The sequence below is a fragment of the Homalodisca vitripennis genome, chromosome 7 (genome assembly GCF_021130785.1).
Source record: "Homalodisca vitripennis isolate AUS2020 chromosome 7, UT_GWSS_2.1, whole genome shotgun sequence".
NCBI lineage: Eukaryota > Metazoa > Arthropoda > Insecta > Hemiptera > Cicadellidae > Homalodisca > Homalodisca vitripennis.
In genome coordinates, this window is record NC_060213.1 from 58,297,643 (window position 1) to 58,324,588 (window position 26,946).

General features: G+C 34.0%; 1 protein-coding gene across 1 annotated transcript; it reads left to right on the forward strand.

The window, feature by feature from the left end:
* The first annotated feature begins 6,040 nt into the window (after window positions 1-6,040).
* Window positions 6,041-26,229, forward strand: LOC124365854 (GATOR complex protein MIOS-like). Its single transcript, XM_046821923.1, has 7 exons — window positions 6,041-6,139; window positions 8,689-8,918; window positions 9,341-9,471; window positions 12,429-12,709; window positions 15,413-15,623; window positions 19,818-20,032; window positions 24,578-26,229. The coding sequence occupies exons 1-7, from the start codon at window positions 6,051-6,053 to the stop codon at window positions 24,669-24,671; spliced, it is 1,251 nt and encodes a 416-aa protein (XP_046677879.1). The 5' UTR covers window positions 6,041-6,050; the 3' UTR covers window positions 24,672-26,229.
* Window positions 26,230-26,946: the final 717 nt, after the last annotated feature.

Here is a 26,946-nt window from a genome sequence, read left to right on the forward strand (position 1 = left end):
GCACATATTTATATAAAGCTATTGACTTACCTTGCTGTCCACTTCAACATCTGTGTTCGTAACTTGTACATAAAGGATCGTCTACCACGGTGATGGATTGTTGTAATTCACGCAATACCATCCCCAGCACCCTAAGGTTCCACAAGGGGAACAATATTGTTAGGCCTGGTCCCTGAGTTTTGTGGGGAATCCCCATAGATTCGGGGACTCATCTCCTTCTGCCACTGCTTTACTGTCACTCCGAGCAGATCCCGCCATGTGAGATTAATAATACCGAATTATTTTTTGATTGACCATGCAAGAATAATCAGTGCTTTCGTTTTTTATGAGTTGTTACTTTATTATAAAAAAGAAGTTATTTCTCCACTGTTTTATTAATTGTGATTGTGAAAGTTAACATTAAAGCCATTCTTTTAATGTGTGTAGTATATAAAAAGGAAGCTAGTATTTATACTCAACAAACTTCTAATATGCTGAAGATCGTAATGTATATAAAAATAAGTTCATGCTTCTGTTAATCTATATAAAAGCCACCAGCCTTTTAGCTAACAATCTCCTTGGATAACAATTTTTAATTGAGTTATACTGTTTTCTATTCCTTTCATTTTTTCATGTCGAGAGTAAATATCTACATTAAAAATGAAAGGTAAAACAAGATATGATGTAGCTAAAAAAATAGTGGATTTATATCGATTAACAGAGCAGTGTGAAACTTGTAATATTTAAAATATATAATATCTACAATTATATATAAATAAATAAATATATACACAAAATTAAATCACAGCGCCAACACAAGGTCATGTATTTTATTTCATGGAGAGAAAATATATTTTGTTCTCTTTCAGTTTTGGGCGAGTAGACGAGCCAATTTTCAATTGTTTTAAATGTCATTGCAATTTCTCCATTTTGTTCATTAAAGAGTTATGAATAAATGAATATATCCTCCCCTTGTGAACAGATAGATTTGAATTAGTCAGCAACAATCAGTTTTAGTTATGGGTTGAAACACAAGAATTTTCAAAATAGGAGTGAGTTATTAAGCAATTAATTCCTTATCACTGCTATATGGTTTATAGTTTTCACAAACTCAAAAATTAACTTGTTAAAATAAAAGATGTAAATCAACTTTTTCCCAAATCAAGATATCAGGCAGGGGGGGATTATTTTGTAAGAAGAAACATTGGTTGATTTTTCTGCCTCTTTGTGCTTGTTGGACTGAGACTGATAAGTAAACTAGTCACTGAGTGTTAATACATGACACTGTGTAAACCATATTTTATATAAAGTGATATATTTAATGGATCCCCAGACTATAATTTTGCACATTTAGACGCATACTTCTAGGAAGTGCTAGAAACTTGAAAATTTTAGCACGTCAGGTACCTTTATGAGACCTTATACACCAAACAGGAAAAGTCTGAAAACCGGGAATTTTTTTACATTTAAAAAACCCCAATCAAAAATAATTCGCTTAAAACAAAAAAAGACGCACATTTTGTTTTAACCTTTGCAGGTGCCTATTATTTGTAAGCCTGGCGGATAGCGGGGGGGTGCGAAAACCGTTGAGCTAGCTCGGGATTCTGATGGAAAATCAGTTAGGTCAAAGAAATGAACGTAAACTACAAAAAAAGGTCCAGTGTGAACTGTTTTGTGCTCTATCCTTCCATGGTTTAGAGAAGCGACATAACATGGCTAGAATATTTGACATTCCCAGAGATTTTTTCACTAAAAAATAATGTTTCGAGCTCGATTAGAGCGCGGGGTCACCGACACGGTTCCCGTAGCTCAAATCTGTATTGACCCAAAGTCAATATTTAGGCAAATTGCGTGATCATACAGAAAAAGGTGCAGTGACTTTTTGACCCTTATCTTTCAATGTGGATTTTGGCCGAAAAAAAATAAAAACGTGATTTAATGTAGAAGATTATTTTTGATAATTTTTAACGTTGAAATTTTTGTTTTTGTGGGGTCGAGATAGCGGGTTGCGGAAAACCCATTGGTCGGACATCAAAAATAAAAAACAGAAGTCGGTGATTTAGGAAATACGGTGATCTTACAAAAAAGCTTTAGTTAACTTTTACTCAATACTCTATACAATTTCCCATTTGGTTTGGCCGCAAAAACGGCCAATTATGTGTAAAACTTTATCCAGAATTTTCACTTAATACATTTACTTTCCCAGGCTCTCTCGATAGCGGCCGACACCATCGGTCCCGTACGAGACTCAACACAAAATTTCAACATGGATTTAGGAAATAGCGGGATCTACAAAAAAAAGGTCAACGTAACATTTTGCCCTATTCTTAATGTGTTTGGCCGCCAAAACGCGCTTAAATACATTACCTTTTCAAGTTTTACGTGAAAATTGTGATTCTGGGCTACAATGTCAGCGCAGAAGTTTTAGGTTTAGTCAAAAAATAAAAATGTGATTTCAATACAAAATACAGGCGATATCTACAAAAAAGGGTTTGGTGACATTATTTTACTCTATTTTTCCATGGTCTTAGACCGTAAAACGTGATTATGTTGAAAATTTCACTTAAATAACTTACCTTCCGGGCCTTGATATTGGAGCCGAACCGTTTGCCCTAGGCTTTAAATGTAAAATTTTTTATAAACTAGCTTATTGATAGGAATCATACAAAAAAAGGTCCTGGCAGCTTTCTAATCGTTTTATCTTTCCCCGTAAGCCCTTGATATAATTTTAATGCTCTAAAATTGCAAATTCATTGTCGTACAACCTTTTAGGTGTTTTAAATTTCTGCAAACGTTATAATTAGTGCGGATTTCATGCTGGTTTCCAGATTGACCCTTGTATTACTAACGTGCTAACGAGGTGACTAAAACCCCCTCCCCCTCCATCATCGGGACGTTTGGCTAAGCCGTTAAGTGAAGCTTCAATAGTAGATTAGGGACAAGGTGTTTTTTTTTATTTAATTATTATGAAATAAAAGAAGGGTTCATTGTCAAAACTCTGGCGTCGGAATGATAATTTCCGAAGTAATTTTAAACCTCCCTGATCAACGTTTAATTTGATAAAAAACTCCTCGTGACCCAGCCACACATTTTACTAGAAAAGTACCCACGCGTTCTTTAAAAACCCCCCGAGAACATTAACCCTTCCCTCACTGGAATTGCCTGGTAGATGAACTCCTAATTAAAATTACACCCCCTGGATTCTACTTAATAATCTGATAATGTAGTTTTTTCTTTTCTTTACACTAACTCTGTCCACACAATAGCCTGAACCAGTGTCAGAACATTTATTCCAAGCGTTTGTACCGACTAAACCATAGGTCCGATAGATCAAATCTGACGGGCCACAATCGAAAGAACAGAATAAAAAATTTTCCGACAGGAAAGGGTTTTCAGTTGACCTTTTTATCGTATCCTCCAACGGTTAAGCCACAAAACAAGATCCCTCTAACTCAAAATTTTGGTTAAAAATTACAACCACTCTACTTTACATATTTCCTGCCAAACCTAAATCTCGGATTTTAGGTTATCAACCCAATTCTTTTGTCTCATAACATTTTTGCTATGACGTTCACTTAATTTTTCGCACGAAATAACATTGATTATTTTTATAATATCTCACATAATTTGGCTGAGCGTTAGCGAAGCATTACAACCCCGACGATGAAAGGAACCACAGTAGGGAATGTGTAAACTTTAAACCTACATGTCCAATATTTAATCCCTATAACCAAAACTCACACTCCTATCCCCGAATTTTAAGAGCAGTTCACTTTGGGGGCCTGGAGGCGAGTTTTGAATTTATCAAGATCGCATTGTGTACCTCATGTATGGCAATGCCTTGAACTTCTTTCCACACTTTAAAAGCTCCGCAATTATAGTGGAAGGTACCCTCCTACACTGAGGGTTATTACCTTGACTAATCAGCAACGGAGACAGAAAAAATATTATATTATGCTGTAGAATGATATTATAATTCCCAGAATACATGTTTATATGCTCCGGAATACAAAAGCCAAGATTCTTCCTGAGTAAGAGTGATGTATACCAACAGTAGTTATACAGGTTTGTCATATTAGGCCTGTTAGTGCTCTTGAAAAGTTCTAGATATCAGACAGTTGTGGCCATGCAAGTAAGCTATCTTGGTTAATTTTTGTGACTAGGACGAACTAAAATTGTGTTTTATATGACAGCTGATACTGGTGATGAGGAAGTGTCAATGTTACACAGGATAAACCTCTATAGTATCTCAACCAGGTGTTAAAAATACTACATTAGAATATTGTCTTGAAAATGAAAAGTTTTTTCTTTCTTAAGAACCCATAGAGTATCTAGGCCACGTTGTTGAACACCAACAAAATCTTAAAATCACTTGAGAAGATCAACCGCAATACTGAAAATGATAATACAATCCTACATCAATTTAAGAAGATTAAGAAGATATTGTAAAAGGGGAATGCGTAAGCACCTATTATTCACGGTTTATTTTCAATCCTTATTCAGGCCCTTCACAGCAACCTCTGCGAACAACTTCTAGCCAAGAAGAATGCCAGGTTCAACTGGCAATTGACTCAAGCAAGAACAAAAATTTGGTCAGTGATTGACGGCTCTTACAAAAAAAAAAAACACAACCGTTTGACCCAACCTTACCAGTTTCAACTTGCCTGCGATGCCAGCCCTCAACATACACCAGAGGTGAAAAGAGGCGACCCCATTGCCTTCAGCACAAAAGTCACCATTACGCCAAGCTGAACAATCACTCACAGGTTTGACCAGAGAGGCCTTGGCTATTTGTATTCTCAGTAGGATATTTTTATCAGTCCTTGTTTTGCAAGACCCTTCAAGTTAATAACTGAAAATCCAAGCGAGAATACACAAATGTTGACTGGTTTACCAAGAGCACCACTAACTAACCACTGAAAACCTCAATAAACATTGAATTAAATCAAATTTTCCGCCGCCATTAACACGACAATCAACTTAACATGTGAAACCTGCGGAAAGAAACAAAAATAAAAGATCAAACGTCCAATACCGCTACTATTCAAACAACAAGGAATCGTTCTCGAAGGAAAACCAGGAAAAATTCTCGTTATACAGGAAGTACGGACTCCTTCACTTTATTTTTTTATCATCAACGACTAGAACGTGACTAACCCTTACAAACGATATATTCTCCAATTGAGACTCCCTAGGTGGAACACCAATGAAAGACAATAACCATTCTTTCGTAACGTACAAGACGATGCTCAAGAGGCACAAAGACCAAAATTTACCCATAGAAGACAAGACCGTATTTAACAATACATCAACAACAGCAACCAACCTCTTCAAGTCATTCTGCGCAACGCTCAAACATGAAACCAGTAAATGAAATTCCCAGTGCTGCAGCAATACATATAGAACACATCGACAGACTTGCTTACCTGAAAAGACTCTTGGTTATAATTTAATTTTTTCAATTTATTTTGTTGGACTTTTCCACTTTTTATTCGTTTTTTATTATAAGCATGAAAGAATTTATAGTTGATCTCAACCAAGATGTTTCAAATATTTGTACTTAGTTAATTCATGTTATGTTGGGTCAATAGTCAACAAACAACATGTTTACTTAAAAATTTAAACTTCTCTTTCATGGATTATTCCGTCATCTGATTGATTTGGTTAATAACATTAAATAAACCAGTTATGTAAAATTAACTTTTATTTATATCTCCTTAAATTCAATATACACACTAGTGGCACTCACAACCAAAGGCCAGTACAACCACTATTGTGAAGCATTTTTTTCCCAATGTTAAAAAAATGTATATCATACAATATGACTTAACAGCCCCCCACCCCCCCCCCCCCCCACCCCCCCCCCCCCCCACCCCCCCCCCCCCCCACCCCCCCCCCCCCCCACCCCCCCCCCCCCCCACCCCCCCCCCCCCCATTGTTTGGCATTGTTTTAGAGTGGCCAATTTCAAACAAAAACTTAAGAGAGTATAACTTATAGTTTTATACCATGAGTAGTTCAACAAAAAATTCATTTGTAAGTCGCAGAATTGATGTACAGATCGGTGTTGGGGATGGACATCGGCACAACGATTGCCAACAAGTCAGAGTTGGTGTTGACACCTTGGACAGAGAATTCTCAGACTTCAGTAAGACTCTATAGGTAAGTCATAATATTTATATTATATGCCTAAATTTATGAGAGATTATGGTCATGTATGGGAGAAAATTAATAAATTTGAATGATTCTTGTATAATTTGTTGCAAGAGGTCACGCTATGAGCTCACATCTAACATTTTCTGTCATCTGAATGATTTTTTTGTTTCCCGTTTGTTAATCTTCTAATTGTTCTTTGGTATATTTAGCAATGTTTCTTCATAAAATGAGTGGTAAGCATGGTGATGTTGGGGGAAGTATGGCGGGTCGTAAAATGTTAGTTTGTGTCTAACATTAGACCTACCACGTGAGTGCAGTTAGTAGGAGCAATCTAACGGTACCACCTTCCGCGTAACTGTATGAATAATTCATGTGCGTACTTAATTTTAGTTTTTATTTGTGTTTGTGTGGGGGAATATTAAGTCTTTTAAAATAGTTTTATTCCTCAATGAACGTAAATGATGACAACATTCTTTAATGGCTGAAGGAACTTCTAGTAAAATGATTTTTTAAGCAAAGGAATGTGTTCGACACAGACGCTGATTCTGAGTATCGTGAATAAAATATTGAGCAGTCCGATGACAAAGAACCTGTACATACTGTTCGGGAAGAAGCTATGAACAAGTACACATCCTTGGAAATTCTACAGGACGCTGACCCAATGTTTGCCTGGAACTTCTCAGCAAAGGACCACATTCCAAGTACGTGTCTTATATTCTTCTCAAGACACAGGGATCAGTAGAAATATTCGTAGGCCGGTAAGAGGATCAACTGAGAAAACCCTTCCTGTTGAGAAATGGTTAACACTTCTGGGCACTGCTGTTGTACAGTCTTTCTGATATAGTCACAGGAGCTGCTCAGCCGATCTCTTCCAGCCCAGGCCTCTTTGCAGATTGAGACATCCCAACAAAGGAAACGTACTTCAAATTTACGTGAAATGTCTTTTTTACGTCTAAAAATGGACTCTATTGGAATGTTCATAAAGCTAAAGAAATGCAAAAACAAAATGTTGTGAAGAAATGGCCAAGTGATGTTTGAGAATTCAGAGACCACAAAATAGTAACTGATCAGTAAGATGTTTTACCTGATAATATAATATCAGTTATTGTTTGTTATACATTATATGAACCAACAACTTTAAGAGATGCGTTTAAACTTTGAACCCGAAAAGAACTGTAAATCCTTACTGACTTTATTAAGATAAATGCATTTTTTGGGCTTTTGTACGAAATATGAGTGAAAAAGGCAAGCCACTGGGCCACTGATGGTACTGCTCCTTTTGGAACAACTGTGTCACAAAAGTGGTTCAAAACCCTTGTACGAGCAATACGGTTTGTCAATATATCTATTCAATTATGGGGACACTGCAAATTTCGTTAATACATAGTCAACAATTCTTTATTTAAAGTTTGTTATTGGTGATAGAAATTTTGAAAGGATAGTAGAATTTCAGACATTTGCCATCATTATCTGTTACAAGATGTATACAATGTTACAATGTTTTTGAGGATTGAATCTATTTTCTTCATCAGGTGGGGAGGCAATTAATGCATGAAAAAAGTAGAGAATAGAAGAGAAAGAAAAGGTTTTAGACGTCCCGAGCACAGTTCTCTAGCAAGAGAAATCAAACTTCCATTTTACAGTATTCATAGATTAAACCTACTAAATATATCAAAATATTAGTTCCTTCTGTCTATGGTGACAATTCAATAAAGAGCACAATCACACAGGTAAAAGTGGGATACTAACAAAAAAACCAATGTCGGCACTTTCTTTGACGTCGCGACTTGGCTGAAAACAATGAGACAGCAAGGCGATGGACTGGAGGGGAAGGCTTCGCCTGTGCTGATAAGTGTTACTTATCATTACAATTTATCTAGTCATATTCAATTACACAAATATTAGATTTGTCCTATACGTGTGACCAGCCGCAGGAGTGCTAGGGGTGTGACCTCGTTATTTGATATATAGTTTATTGAAATATAGCAATAATTACACACACTGAAAATAAATTTGTTATACAAGTTTTAATTTGTTATTTCTGCTTTCCTGCAAAATTGTTCTGTCTTTTAAAACAATAAAATTATATTTTGTAAAAGTAGGATGTTCTTATTCTTTTACATAAAGAACCATTTTAGCACATTTTTTACATATTTTTATTTTAAGTGTAAACAATTTTTATTTTGAATGTTGTTATTTTAAGCGTACTTTTGTTTAATTAAGTGTAGTGTGTAAAATTTTGTTTTTGACTATTTTTTTTTTATGTAATGCTCATATCAGTGAAATGAACGTTTGTTGTCATTATTCACAAATTTACAGTGCCTTAAAATTAAATGGTTAAATAAGTGTGGAATCTCTTGTCAAACATAGGATACTGACAGTTTAGGTATCCTACACAAACACAAGAGAACAGTAACCAATATTATCAAAGTGTCCTGTTGAGTAATACTGGATCACTTGTTAAGCTGTTGGACATTATGTTGTAAATTTGAGATTGTTAACTAGTGGTCAGCAGTCGGCTGAAAAATAATTTATCGTCTGCTCTGTGGATCCAGGAGTGAAGACAGAGACAAGGCGTTGCAGCTGTGTGGTTGGATGTTCGATCGGGACTTGGCTGCCTTGCCGACTTTCCTGGAGACTGTGGAGAGTGAGGGGGAAGAGGGAGTGTGCAGGGCGGCCGCCATTGCTGTGTTCAACCTGCGCCTGCGCCTAGCCATCGAGATCCTAACACGTGGTGCCCAAACTTACAACGACATACTTACCATTGTCGCTATGGCTCTCTCAGGTACTCTCAACTGTTCAAGGGGTTAATAATTAGTTGTATAAAATATTTGAAACTACAGATTCAGTTTAGAAACCATTATCTGCTGAACACCTCAAGATGTAAATAAATAAAAGTACCTTAAATTGTCAATGGAGCTTCGTTATTTCTAATCTACTTTAGATATTATGTTTTGTATGTGTATATGTATAAATTTTTAACAGGCATATCAATATAAAAGATTTATGAAGAAGATAATAAAATTTAACTGTACTCATTTTTATAAGCCAGAGTTTTCTCATATTACTGAATTCTAAATACTGTGTTACTATAATGATAGTGTCAGGAGTTTACTTTAAATACCGGTTTCCTTGTAGAAAGTAAGTCAGCTATTTTGAAATAAAATCATTATAAGTCTAAAGATATGAGATTACTGTGTTAACTAGGCTTCACTGACTCAAGGAGCAGCATGTGGCGAGAACTGTGCATGTCACAACGTGCCCAGATATCCAACCCATACCTGCGAGCAATGTTTGCCTTTCTCACACTTGAAGGAGACAACTACGACACAGTCCTCGTAAGTTTTACATTGCTTTAAAATTGTAAAACATTGGTGGGTTTATATCCTTAATTTTTATTATTCGAAATAACAGTTATAAAAATACTTAACCTTCTGAGTGCCAAGAGCCAATTTAGTCGGCCCACTAGTAATTCTGAGACGTGTTAAGGGTTGACTAGATTGGCTTTTGGAATATTTACTATTCTATTACTAAATGTTGAGGTATGGCATTGTACTTAGTCTCATTTTATACATAATAAATGAAATAAAAATAGATCTCTCTTAATTCGATTTGTTACAACTGCTAAAAACCATTTGCTAAATATTAAAGTTAACTTATATACTCGTGCAGATTTGTAACAATTGCTATAATAATATATTTAAAAATAAGTACTTAGTTTACAAATACAACTGTTTAAAACTTGATATATTTGTTTCTATTTACCCAGGGATCAAATAATTAATCCAATAAAAAAGTGGATAAAAATAAATAGATCATAGAATTACAATTTTTGTATCTCAGTACTTAAGACATTTTAATATGTTATTACAGTGATATCCCACTAATCCGAACTAATTGGGACCGAATCCCGTTCAGATTACGCGGTTGTTCGGATTAGCCAGAATTAGATAAAAACACGGTATTAAGTATGAGTCTATTTTGATATAAAATTATCAAAATATTAAAACACGTTTTCTGGTTATTGCACGGTATTTCGTGCAACAAATGTGTTGGACTGCGAATACTAATCACAGTTAGTAAGTTACAGTACACCATGGTTCACTTTAGTAGTGCATATTGGACATGTCCATGCGCTACAGACCAGACAGTACAACCCCTTCCTAGGCGTGCGAAAAAAAACAGCTGCACATTGTACTGTAGTCTGCAGTGTGTCGCCTGTTGTCTCAGTGCAAACATCGACCCCACTGTTGTGATTTTTTTGCGTTATAAAAGTGTGAGAGCTGATTTTCATGGCAAGTAAGCGAAAGCGTATCATTATTACTCTTAAAGACAGGCTAGACGACCTTCGCACAGTTACTCAAGAATCGATGGAGGAGTGTGAGGAGAAAGGAAGTGGCGACGAGAACCTGATTGATAGAGTTGGTGCCACACATAGACGGTGCAGCAGCCCTTAATCTTGCACTAAGATACCTAGAGCAACAGGCTACTGTTACACCTGCCAATATCATGTTTATGTCATGATGGGAAAAACTACACACTATCCAATAGACTCTCTTCATTGCAATAAAAGACAATTACTGAATTCGTGTATTTTAACCATTAATATTGTACTCAACAATAATATCAGTACTATACGTCCAGTTTATGTTTTATTTAACTTCTTAATTTAACTCATACTTAAATTATATGTTTAAATTTGGTACTGTATTTAAACTTTGTTATTTATGTACTGTACTGTACCATATGCAATTTGTCCTAATAAAATACTGTACGCTTATATAATAAAGATTATTACCATATGATGCATCCACTTTCAATTGTTAGTTAATTAGTTGCTATAACTGTGCATTATCGCTATAAATAAATATAAGAATTTCCTCTTGAACCTGTTCTGATGAGCAGGACTCCACTGTACTGTATTTTTATTTTATTTAAACGTTTCATCATGAAAATAAATATTACAAGTTATAGCCTACTTTTTCTCATACATAATAAAACAAAAATCCCCCATGTAATGTTAGTTTTTGAAAAAGTTGTCAATTATGTGTTGGAATTCTACACTAATATCCACAGAGGTTTGACTTTGGCTCAATAAGCACTTGGCACTTAAAGTGTTAAAAGCTATTGGGTCATTGAAGGTGTACTCTAAAAAGAATCATATAAAACAAATGAGTTGAGGTATCATTATCTTTTTTTTTTTTTTGTAAAGTTGGTTGATCCGAGCTACAGTAACCAAGTAATGTGATTACTTCAGTAAACACACTTCAGGCTTATTTAATGTTCTCCTAAACTTAGTTTTCTGTCTTTCAAGCTTTATTCCATGTCACTAGTGTTCATTGGAATGTGTTGCTTACTCTACATTGTTTCATTCCTAAATAAATCATAGAAACTGAAATTTTGCTAACAAAAACTTTCTGATATGCTTGTTCATTAATTATACCTGTTAACCCAAACAATTGTCAGCTTACTTTGGTATTTTGCTTACTTTGCAGGTGTATTTGCTGCAAGCTCTATGTTTGTTTACTTGTAATTGTTTTTCTCAATGTTGTTGCTACCTGTTTATTTTATCCCTCTTATAGCAGTGATTGATTGTTAATGAATACAACGCATAGCACCAATGAATAATAAATGTGCCAATAAAACATATAACTTAATGTTTCTAATAATAATATACTGTTTGAAGTTTGAAAAAATGACTTTTACTACATTTTTGAACCTAGATAATGTCCCTAAAAGACAAAATTAAGTCCTTAATGTGTCTATCCAAACTCACAAAATATTTGATCTAGCATTATTTTTTTCCTGTCAATAATTTTGTAAAAAAATGTGTTAAATAAAAACCACTTGAAAAAGTTTACTTTTATTCTTATTTTAGTTTGAAATGAGTCAAGAGTTTTGTTGAAGTTTTTTATACACTTTTATAAAGTTACTTAAATTCAGTAACAAATAATGCTTTTAAGGTATACTTTGTAATAAATGTTTACTTACACTTAATCTCTTCATTAGTTTTGTTTCCATGAAAGAAACCACAAACCTTATAGAAATGGAACCCATGAAGAAATACATTTGTATGCAGTAAACAGGCAAAATATGCATTATTTTGAACAACGTCTCTGACATGGACAACAGATCATTGAAGTGGAATGATTAATGTATTGGTCACAATTCTGATTTTAAATGTTAAATAGAATTAAGGAACAGTTTACCAGTTGCATTAGGGAATTAAACAAAATAATTTACTGTAAATATTGATATTGGAGTAAGAAATGTAATAAATGTATTGATGTTGCAGAACGAGCCAGGATTGGCAGTGGAGGATCGGGTGGCTCTGGCGTGTCTGTACTTGTCCAATGCACGGCTGTACGAATACTTGAGCCAGCTGACGGAGACACTGATTTCGAGTGGTGACCTGGGTGGTGTGTTGCTGACCGGGGCAGGGAGCGAATGTGTGTCGCTGCTACAACACTACCTGGACCGCAGTGGAGACGTGCAGAGCGCCTGTCTCATCGCTGCCTGCACATTTCCCTCACAGCTGCTCGATAAGGACAGTCAGGTCCAGGAGTGGATTGCAAGGTGTGGTTAGATATTCCTTTTATATGATAGTCTCACCATATTGTATTGTAACCAAAAAGCTGACTTCCAAACAATATTCATTAGCAATATTATCTCTTGGACCAAAATTATCAAATGCACTGCCAAATAGTTTAAGATCACTGTCATATAGTATATTCAAAAGACAAATTAGGTTTTTCCTCTTGGATCATCCATTCTGTACATTAGATAATATTTTTGGGATGACTTTTGAATTAAAAAATTGTTGTTAATCTTAAAAAATTCTTTTATCATGATTTCCAAAGGGGTTTTTATTTATTTAATTTTAATTTATTGCTACTTTTAGAAAATTTAAGAGCACTGTAGGATTATTACTCTGTTCTTAACATTGAATTGTACAACAAGATGTTTTCAATGTGACAATGTATGGCAAATTATCATGTTATCTTTACCAGTAATAAATGAGTATCATTGCCTGATTGATCATTTAAAAATGTGTAACTTTTGCTACTTGGCTGTATTTAACACATTGGGTGCGGCGCGGTCACCAGTGACCGCCATGTGGCGCCACTGGGTAGCGGCACGGTCATCGGGGACCGCGCGCTCTACCGCTTGTTTACTGTTTCAGTGTGGTGTAGCCACTTGCTAGAGCGGGGTGAAACTACGCAGCAGTCAATGTGTTAAAGTAGAACTAAGCTATCAATTTGATTTAGGAGTACTGAACCTAAGTACTACATTATTCCATTCTGTATGATTTAGCTACTTTCTTTCCTTTTATTGAGAAAACAAAAAGAAAGCACTCTTTAACACGTTAACTACCAAATATACTTTTTTACTTTTCTCTGAATTGCCATTTAAGTCATGTCTGTTTGGCAACTGTAAAATAGACAAATATTTTATGTAATGTTTGTCAGGAATGTGCTGCAACCTCTGGTGGTTCTTAAGATCTACCAGTAATAATTTTTTATACACTATTTCTATTGTTGTCCCCATGGTTAAATTGCAGAGAAGTATTGCTGGTAAAGCGCCTCGTTTAATGCTAGGCTTGGTAGACGATATGGTTGCTTAAACCAGATGGCAGAAGACAGCTGGTTGTTGATGATGTCTATATCATCTAACAATATAATGTTTTATTTCATCAGATAAAATACTAGCGGTAGAGTAAAATAAATGACAGCCAGATGTGTTCAGCATCTTTATTTTCAATACAACATTAAAAAAAAAAATTTTGGTGACGACCAGGTCTGACCTACATTGTAATGAAATTTTTTTTAGCTGAGGGAAAAGGACAGTTCGTCCCTGCACTTAGCCCTGAAAGGACCTTTGCGCCTCCCCTACTTAAATTTTGTGTCCTCAAAGTCCGAGGCTTTTGCAAAAACCGATCTTATTCAAATGACATTAAATCGAACTAATTTCAATGGAGCTTACCTTAAAAGGCTTTTATTCAACTTAAAGTAAAGATTAACCCTCCGGCTGGCGCGCATTTGAGCCTTGACTGGCACACTGTTTTGAAGCTTCGTGCAGAGTTTTTAATTTTTTATCCTGTACAATTAATTATTGGAGAAAACAAAAAATCTTTATACATCAAATTACTCTGCAGAATATGTTGTACAATATAAACATAATTATAATTTGACTTGCCTAAATAATGGTGGATGTTTGATGGTCAGAACTCAAAACTTTTTTTTTCAAAAAACATTTTTTATATTAAGCCATTAAAAAAAAAACTCAAAATTAATTTTATTTAAAAATCTAAAATATGCATAATGTTCACTTAATTATGCACAAAAAGAAAATACATAGTTATAAACACTTTTATTTACAAATGAAATTACAATTGAAAAAAACAAGACTATATACAAGCACTAACAGTTGCCGAGTCGCGTCACGCGGAAGTAGTCGGGAGCTTTTAGCGGCCAGTAAAATAACAAATATTCATATATATATATATATAAAAGTGAATACATTATTAGAAGGCTTGGGATCTTGTGATTAAAGTGATATAACTTTTATGCGATTCGAGCGGTAATTATCGGAACTATGACGTAATTAGTAGACGATGTTTAATGAGTCGTATATTACGACTCTGCCAGTTCACGGCAGGAAAAAATGAGTCGTAATTTACGACGTTGCCAGCCGGAGGGTTAAGTCAATTATTCCCTTTAAAATTTGTTAGCATTAATTTAAAAATTAACCTTGTTTCTGTTGGTCAGATCTAACAGCAAAGTTAGTTTAAGTGTTAACTAAATTAGTGGGTGTTGAAACCTCCTCTTAGTCAGTCAACTCACACTGACACCAGTTTTCCTTTTTTTTGTCTCATAATTATCCCATTTATTGAAATGGTAAGCAATAAACTCGTGTATCGGCTGCTGTTAGGGTATACTCCGCAACTGTATGAAATATGCACTAGAGATGCAATTATCAGTTTATTTAGAACTTACAAATCGAGAATAATGAAAAATAGACCGTGATTGTATTTGTGGGAGAATATTCTAAAATTTTGATCTGAAGAGTACAAGTTGCTGTTAATCCTTATACGGCCAGCAGCAATGTTGTTCTGGTCTGACATCCTGTCCAGTAAGATTGGTATTGACAGCCAGAATGTTAAATGTTAGTGCCTTTTAAACGTTGCACTCAGAACCTATTTTCTTTACCCGTAGTGTACCATAACCAAGTGAAGCTGGGTAAATTATCAGTAAACAAACCACGTGTGGTTATTGACAGTTATCGCAACCTGCTGAACAGCTGGCACATGTGGAACCACCGGGCGAGAGTGGACATCGCACTCAGCACACGAAACCCTGGCACCAAGCCTGTGCAGCAGGTGTTTGTGTCGTGTAACTTCTGCGGTAAAAGTGTATCGGCGTATATGCAGGCTTCTTCACTAAGCCGAGGCCAGCTCGCTAGGCTCGGTGCCACCAGCAATCGACTTAAGGTTAGTAATAACCTATACTTCATTATATATCTGTTTTATCATTGACCTAGTTATATTCATACCCATAAACACTATATTACTATAAATATCATGAGCGCTACTTTCCCTAGCCTTTTATGAGTAACACTGAATCTGTGTTTCATCTTTAATGATTCTTCTTATATATAACACATGCGTGTTTTTATTATTAACCTAGCAGACAAAGGATACAACCAGATCAGTCTTATCTATTTAATTTCTACAGATTTCTATGATGTTCATATTGAAATGCTTATAATTACAAAATATGGGTTTCAGACCAGACCAAATAATTAATTGTACACTTCTAAATTACAACTATAGGCCTACTCTTATAGCTTCCAAGTATTGCGATACGAATGCTCGCTGGAAGTTAGTGATAAACAAATTGTGAATTTTCAAATCTCTTCAATCCGATTCCAAATCTTAAAAAAAATTGATTCCCGATTCGTGAATTTCGAATCGTAATAGCTTCTTTTAAACCTAACTATGATTTAAACAAAATCGCCAATAAATCCAATTTCTTTCATTCTTAACCCTTTAGAGACTGATAATATAAAAAATAATCTATGGATACCACTCTGTTGTAAAGGGATTTGCAGAGATTCAGAGAAACAGCTATATTTTAAGAGAACAAAGTCTTGGACTGACTATTACAAAAACTCTTAGTTGGGCCAATAATGTTTACTGAGACTTGTGGCAGGGTGTTTGCTGGTATTCATAGTCTTAAGCAATTTGCTATTTATTTACCTTTGAATTTGAAAGTAATGCTAGTGAAGACCCTGATTTTTCTGCCATTTCAATTACTGTAGCGAAGTTATAAATGACATGACGGTTGAGCTTTCGGACAGATTACAACGTGCTCAAAATTATTGTGTTCGCTTTATCTTCAACCTCAGACGATATGACCATATAACACCCTTCATCAATCAGTTACATCTGTTAAAGTTGAATCTACTCCGTCAGTTCCACATTCTCAGCATGTTACATTCTATTTTGTATAACGATCATTCCCCTTCCTATCTGTCTGAACGCTTTTCTTTCATTTCTGAAACAAGCAATTGGAATACTCGACGTGGAGCCTCTCTGTTATCTATTCCTGTTCATAGATCCTCTATTTACAGTAAATCATTCACAGTCTCTGCTTGTCGACTTTGGAATAATCTCCCGGATCATATTAGAGGTATTCGTAGTCGGGAACGGTTTTCGGGGGGTGCTTAGGGACCATCTGTTTTGGGCCTCTTCGGGTTGACGATATCGTGGCATAGGGTATGGGACGATGGCTTTGTATGAATGGTGATGGATGAATGTCTGTTAAATTCCTTGTAAGTTTTATTCTATGTATTTATTTTTAGTTTCATAGAAAACCTTTGTTTCATTTTATTACTTTATATAAATAGATATTATAATTTTCGATTGTAAAATAGTAATGTAAACTGTATTGTGGCTCTTATTTTACAGTAATAGTAGAGTTTATTAATTTATGGTTAGGTGTAAGAGAGGACTTAATAGTCCTAACCTCGCCAATTGAATATGTTTTTACGTTGTATTCAATAAAGTCATTTTTCATTTCATTTCATTTTCATTTCAAAGTCATAAGGGCAAAGGGCTTCTAGAATACATGCTTTTAATCTGCAAAAAATATGGACATAAATTTTAATCACTTATTAAACACATTTTAAACCACATCTAGTCATTATAAAGAAATATAAACATAATATATGTTATAGAGGAAATATTTAAACAACTACAAAAATTGTGAATAAAACAAAAATTTACTGCTGACATCCATGCATACATACAGCAGACATGTGACATTGCTCAACCATAAGCAGAAAATAGAAAAAGCAAATGAAATACAAGGTCTCCAGTAAATATGTGAAATATGTGTGAGGTCATAAAAACTTTATTGTAAGATTTAGTCTACATTGATTTTGTCTCCTTCAAAATGCTCTCCATTTCTTGCTATACACTTATTCTATTTTCTTTTCCACAGTTTAAAGTATCCTTGGAAGTTATTGGCAGTTAAGCTTTTTAGTTTTCTTGTTGTTTCTTGCTTTATTGTGTCCAAATCTTCCCAGTGATACCCCCTTATCACATTTTTGCATTTTGAGAAAAGGAAAATATCGCAGCTGGTGAGATCTGTTGAATAAGGAGGATGATTGAATTGATTGATTAGATGGATGATGGTGATTGAATTTTTTGCCAAAAACTGGCGATCAACTGATGCTGAATGTGCAGGTGGATTGTCATGGTGAAGGATCCATCCATCGCCTTGAATCAAATTTGGTTGCACACAATTTTTCATACACTTGAGAACTGTGAGGAAGAAGTCTACATTTACCGTTCATCCTCCAGGAAGAAATTGATGAACAACACCTTAAAACTACATTAAAACTCAGAAGCATGACTTTGATTATAAATTGGCTTTTTTCGATTTTGTCGTTTTAGATTTATATTTTGTTTTCACTCCTTGTTTTACGAATTCAGTTCAATGTCATACTCATAAAACCACAGTTCGTCACCCTATTGACAAATGGATTTGTCAATACGGTAATTACCCTATTGACAAATCCAGCATTGTTTAAAGTGAATTTTTCCAGTTAGTAACTCATTCAACTTATGATCTGGTGTCAGCACCTTGGGCTCTAATTTTGAAACCCAAATGTTTGGCTAAAATAGTGTGCACTGTTAATTCTCCTAAATTCAGTTCGTCAGCTATCATTTGGACAGTTTTTTCGACGATTGGTAGGGGCAAGGGACCGCTCACAATCAATGTAGTTTTCAACACTGGTGGTTGAAGGTCGTTCTGCCCTTGCATCATCCGTGGTGTCTTGTTGGCCATTTTCAAAACATTTAATCCACTAGAAAACGGATGTTTTCTTCAGAGCATAATCACCATAAACAGCTATCAACATTTCAGTAAATTTTTGATAACTTTTACCGCACTTCACCAAAAACTTGATATTGATTCGTTACTCCATGATTTCGTCAATTTCCGTTTTTGACAATCAGTAAAAACAAGAACAGAAACTAACATAACTAGCACCATATGCACAGTGTGACGATCCACCAAACACTGACAGATTATTGGGTCTCATGAAACTAGTCCGCATCATGGCTGCTAGATTGAACAAGTCAGTGTATTTATTGGACAGACCTCGTATTATTCACAAAAGCACAATAGTTTTTTATTAGAAATACAACAAGAACCCTTTCTACTGATCCGTAATTTGCGTAATGTCGGTCAACCAGTAATTAATGGTATAGCCAAATTCAGATATTCCCATTGATCGATTCACAAATCCCTTATTAATGGTTCAGGATTCGGCTTTGAGCTGTCACTATTGGAAATTACTGATACAAATTGATCAAATACGAAGGTTTTTCATATTTGATTTAACATGACGGTTTAAGGTGAAGGAGCTGGCCCTTCAACTAAGTGGGTGACTACTGGGTAGTAGGAGTTTATGAAAGTTTTTTTTTTACTAAAAACCAACACAACGAGATAGTTGCTTGAGTAGATGCATCGTCATAATCAAATTTGAAGGCATACATCTCCCCCATTTAAATATTTTTCCAAGCAATTTGGTTAGTCTTGCAGTAAAATACAAATAAGAACCTGAAAATAAATACTGTTGTGATGTGATTTGCAATTTTCTACAAATACGTAAGGGAAATCAGTTTCATTAGTTTAAAACTAAATAATCCTAGTTTGAAACACTAAAAAATTGGTTACGAAAAATAAAATTTGGCATAATATGTGAAAAATATAGTGTAAGCAGATTTAAATTGTTAAGAATAATTATTTGAATGTGAGGTATATTCTTAAAATGTTATTAATTGTTTCAACTGCAAGATTTAATTGTTTACAAAAATTATTAATATATAAATCTAATTTTTGAATTGCAATTTCCATTTAAAAAACTCCAAATATTAAAGTCCAATACTGATAATACACTTTATTTTCCCATTGTTTCTCACATGTTCCTTGTTAGTATACTAATTGTCTGTAAGTCATCACCCAACATATCCTGAAATTAAGTTGTTAAGCAGTCAATTTAATTAAGTTAAGTCAGAAAGTGGGCAAAGGTCCTTATATACATATTGTAGTCTTAAATGTATATTTGATGTTTCAGTCACTGCGATTGACTAAGTAACGTTGTCATGTTATAGATGACATCATGCCCCAACTGTCGCAAACCCCAACCACGCTGTGCAGTCTGTTTGGTGAACATGGGAACCCCGGCTTATTATGACGGGAACCCTTCACCTTCTCCCTCCCGTCCTTCGACCACACCCCTCCGTCTCTCCCCCTTCAACTCCTGGTACACCTGGTGCCAGACCTGCAGACACGGTGGACACGCCTCTCACATCACCCAGTGGTTCAGGTCAGTAGATCATCTCGTCATTGGTTTTGGACTACACTGGTGATAATATTTTATGTGATTACAGGATTCTCATGGATATTTGTTGTTATACTGTGTTACACAAAAGAGGAAACAAGCATTCGTGATCTGGTATTAGATCATCATCTTAGGTGGGAAACCTATGTATGTAGTTAAATATGCAGAAACAAATTGGAACCACAATGTTGATCATACCAAAATGAGTTCTGAATGCCAATATTAGATCAACAAAAAGCTGTACTCTAATATGTCCGTGAAATCCTTTCGTAGTGGTAATTTTGTTAAGTCTTTTGGGAGTACTGGTGGCCGAGCGGTCTAAGACATGAGACATCGAATCTGAGTTAGAGTGGGTTTAAATCCTGTCTGTGACCGTACCCCTTTTTTCAGTACTAGCTACTACTGAATAGACTGCTCCTCCTTAATCTGTTTGATAAGATCTTGCACAGGCCAACGGGCAACAAGGATGGGCAGAAAAAGGCCTTACATATAATAGGCCTCGTCTTTAAAAATATTTTGTATTTTTTCTTAAAAACTTATCTGAAATCATGGTAAAAAATCACACACTCACACATCTGTCATATAATATACCTAAAAATTGTATGTCCCCAAGTATCTGTAACCCATAATTTTCAATATAGTGACACAGCATTGATGTTGCAGACTTACGAAGAATGTTAAGTAACAGATAGATATTGTTATGTAATAGTCAGGTCACTTATGAAGATGGGGATAAATACTCATTACATTTACCATCCAGCCAAACTAGGTTCAGAAAATTATGGGCTTCAAATAGTAAGTCATTAGGGACATTTATTTGGATGGTTGGAAGTCCTGATAAATTAGTGTTTATTTAGAGAAATCCCCAATCCTGCAACCAATTTTGTCCCGTTACATTGTGTTGGAACATCAACTGGTATATCATCAGGTACTATTTTCTATGTTAAATTACCCTGCAGTCATACATGGTTGTTGGGAGAAATGTCCATTTCATGTGGCATAGACGCACTAAAACACTCACTGTATGGACAGTTTTTTTGTTTATTTGCTTCAAATGGTATATACCAATTTTACAATGCATACCAGTCAATTACAAAAATTAACTCATTTTTATGTAAAGAAACTGTAATCTTAGAATACATTAATTAAAATTAAAATTTTTGTAATATAATTCAAAAAACACATTCCTTACAATAGTGAAAAAGGCATACCAGATAGGCAAGCCTATGTGTGGGTACGAGTCGTAGAAAAAGGGTTGGTTGGCCTGATTTATGGATTAGATTTACAAAATGTATACATACATAAACTTTGCTTTTTGTTTAGTTAAGTAAAGGCCCTAGGTTGGTACAACAGATAAAAGCCTGAGGTGAAAACTCCTATTTATAACTGGATGCGCTAACGTTCTCTGTTGTCTCCCTTCCCAAATCTGCCAGTTAACTAGCTACAAACTCGAATTAGGTATAAGTTACAATAAATGACCGTAATAAAGAGCAAATTATATTTATTGCTGGGCAATCTCCCTCCTTAAAGATGGTAATGTCTCATGAAAAAATCCGTGCTACCAGGAAATACATTTCCAGTTCTCTGCGACCATTCAACTTCACTGTAACATGCATAGCTGGGACCTTTGGCCAGCTTGTATAAAAAGAGCAGATCAGAGGTTGTGTGTCGAAGATGGAGAGACTCTAGGTGGAAATGGTGCTCCAACTCGATTATGGTAAAACCCTATAAAGCAGTAACCCAGTTTGGTCTTAAGGATTCGTAGTAGACGGACTTGGACACCATCCAGTAATCCGATATGGATATCATTCAATAAATTGTTGACAAGAATTTATAGACTCATATAAAGTGATGGGGAATGTTGTATGAAATGAGAAATAAGTGTGTGAATGCAAGAAGAGCGTACAAGGTATAAGAAAAGAATAAAAGTTGAAGAAAAATAAGGTAAAATAATATACTTATTTTCAATATTTTTTAACAGACCCATTCCAGGAATTTTTGGATTGTATCTCATTTAATACGTAAGTCATTATCATGACTGATCACTAGATCTGTTCAGTGCAGCGACACACTTCCAGTCTCCGTATAGTCCTTTTTTAAGCACTCTCATCCAGTTATCTCCTATTTTCTCACATTTATCTTTATAACCCTTCAATCAGTTGTCTTAAGGTTTCCTCTTTGTATCTTTCCTTAATTCTTCTTTCATGTAATCTTCTTTGGCATTCTGTGTCATCATGTTCTGTAAATTCTAAATCACCTCAGCCTCTACCCTTCACCACCTATCAACCCCTTCCAACGCTGGTTCTTCCTTGACTCTTCTTCTAGAGAATTAAATTTTCATTCTGTATCTTTTAGTGAGTCCATAGCTATTCCTCTTTAACTCCATCTTACAACTTGTACAATCTGCTCCTATCCCCTAGTCCAGTGTTTGACTCTTGGCTCCCTTTAGGTTTATACTATTTTCCATGGTGCCCTATCCCCTCTTAACCATCTTTTACTTAAACCTTTCCTCCCTACCCCCTCACATCACCTTAATAGAGATGATAAAAAACATTGTTGTGTGACTTTATAATTCATAATTAATTCACCCTGGTAACATATTTGCCTGTATGCATATTATTTAAAAAATACCCGTTATAAAAATCTTAAATTAACCCTTTTAGTGCCAACAGCCTATATAAAGGCCGAATCTGTCAAAAGTCATAAAACGCCAAGAGCATTTATTTAGGCTCAAGCTAGGTTGTTGGTGAAACCCCAAGAGCCCATATATAGGCTTCGCCAGGGTCGGACGTCGAGCACTAAAAGCCTTTATTTAGGTACAGTACATATCCATTTATTGACTAATATCAATAAATTTAGTACTGATTTATGCAGAACTGTATTTTCTTAAAGAATATAACATAATTTGTTATGTTATTGCAATTTTTATAGTAATTTTAATGTTTAATAATGTTGCGTTATCCATAAAAGAGTAGCATTTGAGGTTAGATGATAGCCACCTGCAGCCATTAGTATTATCGTTATAATTTTATCTTAATCACATAAGTTTTAAAGCTTCTAAAAACTGTCATTTACTGTAGACTTTCCTTTAATTTAAGAGAAAATACTTAGGTATTGTATTTGCTACTTAAGTTGAACATTTATAACTTCAAATTTGTATTTTATTTTGATTTTGATCAATGAAAAAAATTAAGTTTATTTTCTGATTTATATAAAATGTATTATAGCAAGTAGCATTGTATTTATATCACATTATATTCAAACAAAATAATAATATACTCTAAAATGTTTTATCCAACGACATTTGCATTTTTATGGTTAAAGTCTGTTTTGTACTTTTTAAACAAATAAATACATAAATCTGTAAATTGTTATTATTGTTTTACCAAATGCTTGCATGTCTTTCTCAATTAAATATATTACAATGTGATACAGAGGTTTGTCGAGTAAAAATTTGTCAGGAATTTATGGAGCTTTAAATTTACAAAACAAAAATAAAATTTTAAAATGTATCAATTTTAAGAGTATATACAATTTTTAAAGATCAACCTATCACAAATTCTCCTATTAACAAATAAAAATTGAAACCAAAATCATTATTTCATCATAAAAGTCAGACTTGTTACACAAAGTCTAGGTATTTGAAACTGTCTCTCTTTTCATCTCTTCCTACAACATCAATTTCCTCTTCCTGCAGTTTATGATTGTGTACTTCCAACTTACCAATACTCGCTCTTTCCACTTTACAGTCAACCTTTATCAATGAACCTCATCCCATAATGTGTCATGTCTTCTATCCATGTATCCAGCCATTCCTGTACTTTTTCCTCTTCATTCGCTCAACACAACAAGGTTGTTCCCAAGTTCTATCACCGATTGTGCAATAATTTTAACTGCCCAATAAAATAATCCTGTTTTAAAAAACCAACATGTTTTTAATTTAGGAGGTGTGAACAGATACAGATAATTTTATTCATGAGTCTCAAGCACAGAATGGTGTCAAACAATTGATAATTACAATTCATTTGTATGCAACTTAATATGGAGTGGCGTTGTCGAGATGAGGGCTTGCATGAGTAGTAAATTCGTCCAGACTGTACAATGGAGTGTCTGCAAGTCACTGCTGGAGCTTCTTCTTCAATGCGGAGGGTGGATTTTCCTTTATTGACTGTGGAAGCATATTAAATAGCTTTGCTCCAGCATACCTGTATGAGGGCTTTTTTGAGAAGATGGAAGTTCTGTGGGTAAGAAGATTAAAGTTGATGTTGTGCCTTGTGAAGTAGCTATGGATACTGATGTGTCTTGAAAAGGAAGATCTTAGAGCGAAATAAATTATCTCCAAGATGTATAATAAGACTGCAGTTACAATTGTCCTAAAGTCTTTCTATTGTTCAATTATATATTCCATTACCTTTGTTTCCCCATCTTCCATTATCTTCAAATTGCCAACCCTCTTCTGCTTTTCCTATTTCAATCTCCCAATTCTTCCCATTTATAAAGATCAATCCTGTTATATGATGTTGTTTACAGGGAACATTCGGAGTGCCCAGTGACGGCTTGCTCCTGTCGCTGCCTGAGCCTGGACACTTCTAGCAAGATGTCATCCCTTGCGTCTGTTGCATAGAGATAACAACTTCCACAACAGTTGTTCTGAACTCTTCTTTTACTCTGTGGTTTACAATAGTACCAAAGGAAATAATTTTTCGTTTTCAGATCTTGGCAAGTTAGGTAATTTGGTAAGTTTGATTTCATTGTTGTTTTATTTTAATTAGTTAAGTTAATCTTTATACAGTATCATTAAGTTCCTAGTTAAGTTATTAATGTTAATTAATGTTGTTCTTGTTTTAACGGCGCCTGCTTTCTTTAAATGTTTTTCTGTATACCATTTAAGTTATTTAGCTGCGATTTCAACAAATGTGAGTGAATCTTAAATATAAGGAAGAATGATACTGTTCAATGTTTTGTTTACTCTATTTCTTTACAATATTTGAATAGAATATAGGTTTTGTTACATCTTTTTTGTTGTATTACAACTTTCTCTTTTGAACAGGACTTTAGTGGAGATTGCTACTTGTGAAGTCAATTATTGTTGGGATTTTTAATTTTATGTTTGTCTACTGGTATTTAAATTCAGTTACACACGATTATTTTTTAGACATTATTAAATCGTTAAAGTTATATATATATTTTTTACATTGATAAATACATTTTATATTCTTTATATTAGTTTTCAATATGTTTGTTAGTTTTATCCACTTTAATATCTTAAATTTAGTCACAAAGTTTGTAACAGTGTTTAATTGAACGTGTAGAATTTTATAATTAAGAATTTTAAATCTTTTAATTTTTAAATTGAAGTTTTTACTGATATTGTTTATGTATACCCTCATTTGTTAGGCAGTTTTATTGGCATATTAATACTATAAATATTTTTGATGTGAAATGTGTACTGTACTTTATAATATAAGTTTTTGTACTGAATTTTAAATGAAATAAATTTTAATTCAATTATTTATACAAGATTATTGTAAAGCTATATTACCTGTCTTTGTGAGATGATTTTATATGAAATTGTTTAAAATTTATCAACTGATAGACTTATTAAAAACTAATATTATTTGCTAGTATTAAATGTAATAAATTTAACTTTCAGGTTTTCAATTCCATCCTAATAATTAAGACATTTTTGTCATTGAGCTATGTGTTCTTGAACATTCAGCATTTAGAGTTTTGCTTTTATGAAATTTCATGAAACATTTAGAATTTATTATAATAAATTAATTTTAATTATAAAACTGTTTTATTTATTCATCTATGAAGTTAAGATTTTTGAACTAGGTACGTAGTATAAATAAAAAAGTTAACGCATTCAATTTTAACTGATGCTACCTTTTAAGTCAGACCCTACATTAAATATCTCAGACTTCTTACCTGTGACTATATGCTGTCTATTTATTTTTCATAATCATTTCCTCATTAGGTCTAAAAGATATGTATTTATAATAAATGTATTTTAGCAAATATTTGTTTGTCAAAATAGAGATTTATTCATTGTCTTTTAGTTACTGTATATAATTTATTTTAAGCCAAACAAGATTTCACCTAGTGTAAATAGTCTGTATATAAATGTATCAAACTTAACAATATTCGTTTTTTGGAAATAAATGTTTATTTTTGAAGAATTTGTGAACTATTTTCTAAACTTTTGAAATGTTGTCTCAATTGAAATGATACAATTCTTATATTCACTTTCTTTTAATTGCTTACTAAATTGAAATTAATGGAATTAATCTTGAAATTAATATTTCTGATATTACAGTATGGAATTGAACAATGGAGGTCAGAGTGACTCATGTTATTTCCCTTTCTAACGTGTAATAATTTCTAGATTAGTTTTTTCATCTTCAAATTTGTGTAGTTTTATTTTAATTTTTTGGAGCTTGTTGGAACCTGAAAGTGAAATGTTTTAGTGATTCAAAAATCTTGTTAATACAAGAGGTGCAGGTTTTACCTGCCCATTCTTGCCCGTTTGAGAGAAAAAAGTTAAATTCCTAGATTTACCAACAATTTAATATAAATTGTGTTTTTATACAGCGGTTTTAAAGTAGAAACTAATGCCTCGTAGTAGTAATTGCTGCTTTTTGCTCAATGTTCCTTAATACTCTTACATGAATTTGTGGACTATACATTTTAATTAAACAGAACACTAAAATCAATAAATAATGATATATGCAATGTTTACATAACCTTTTGTTAGAATGATGGAATTAATAGTTTACAGTTCAAATGTAATTTCATTTACAATTTTCTACGCTTATCCAGTTCTTTGTAACACTTTAGTGATACATAAATTTAGTAATCAGTCTTGTTTATCAAATTGTAATATAGCTTTTTGTATA

Coding starts and splice junctions, on each gene's coding strand:
- LOC124365854 (XM_046821923.1), top strand. CDS start 6,051: ATGGACATCGGCACAACGATTGCCAACAAGTCAGAGTTGGTGTTGACA. Junction 12,710..15,412: donor GTCCAGGAGTGGATTGCAAG/GTGTGGTTAGAT, acceptor GGTTATTGACAG/TTATCGCAACCTGCTGAACA. Junction 15,624..19,817: donor CCACCAGCAATCGACTTAAG/GTTAGTAATAAC, acceptor GTCATGTTATAG/ATGACATCATGCCCCAACTG.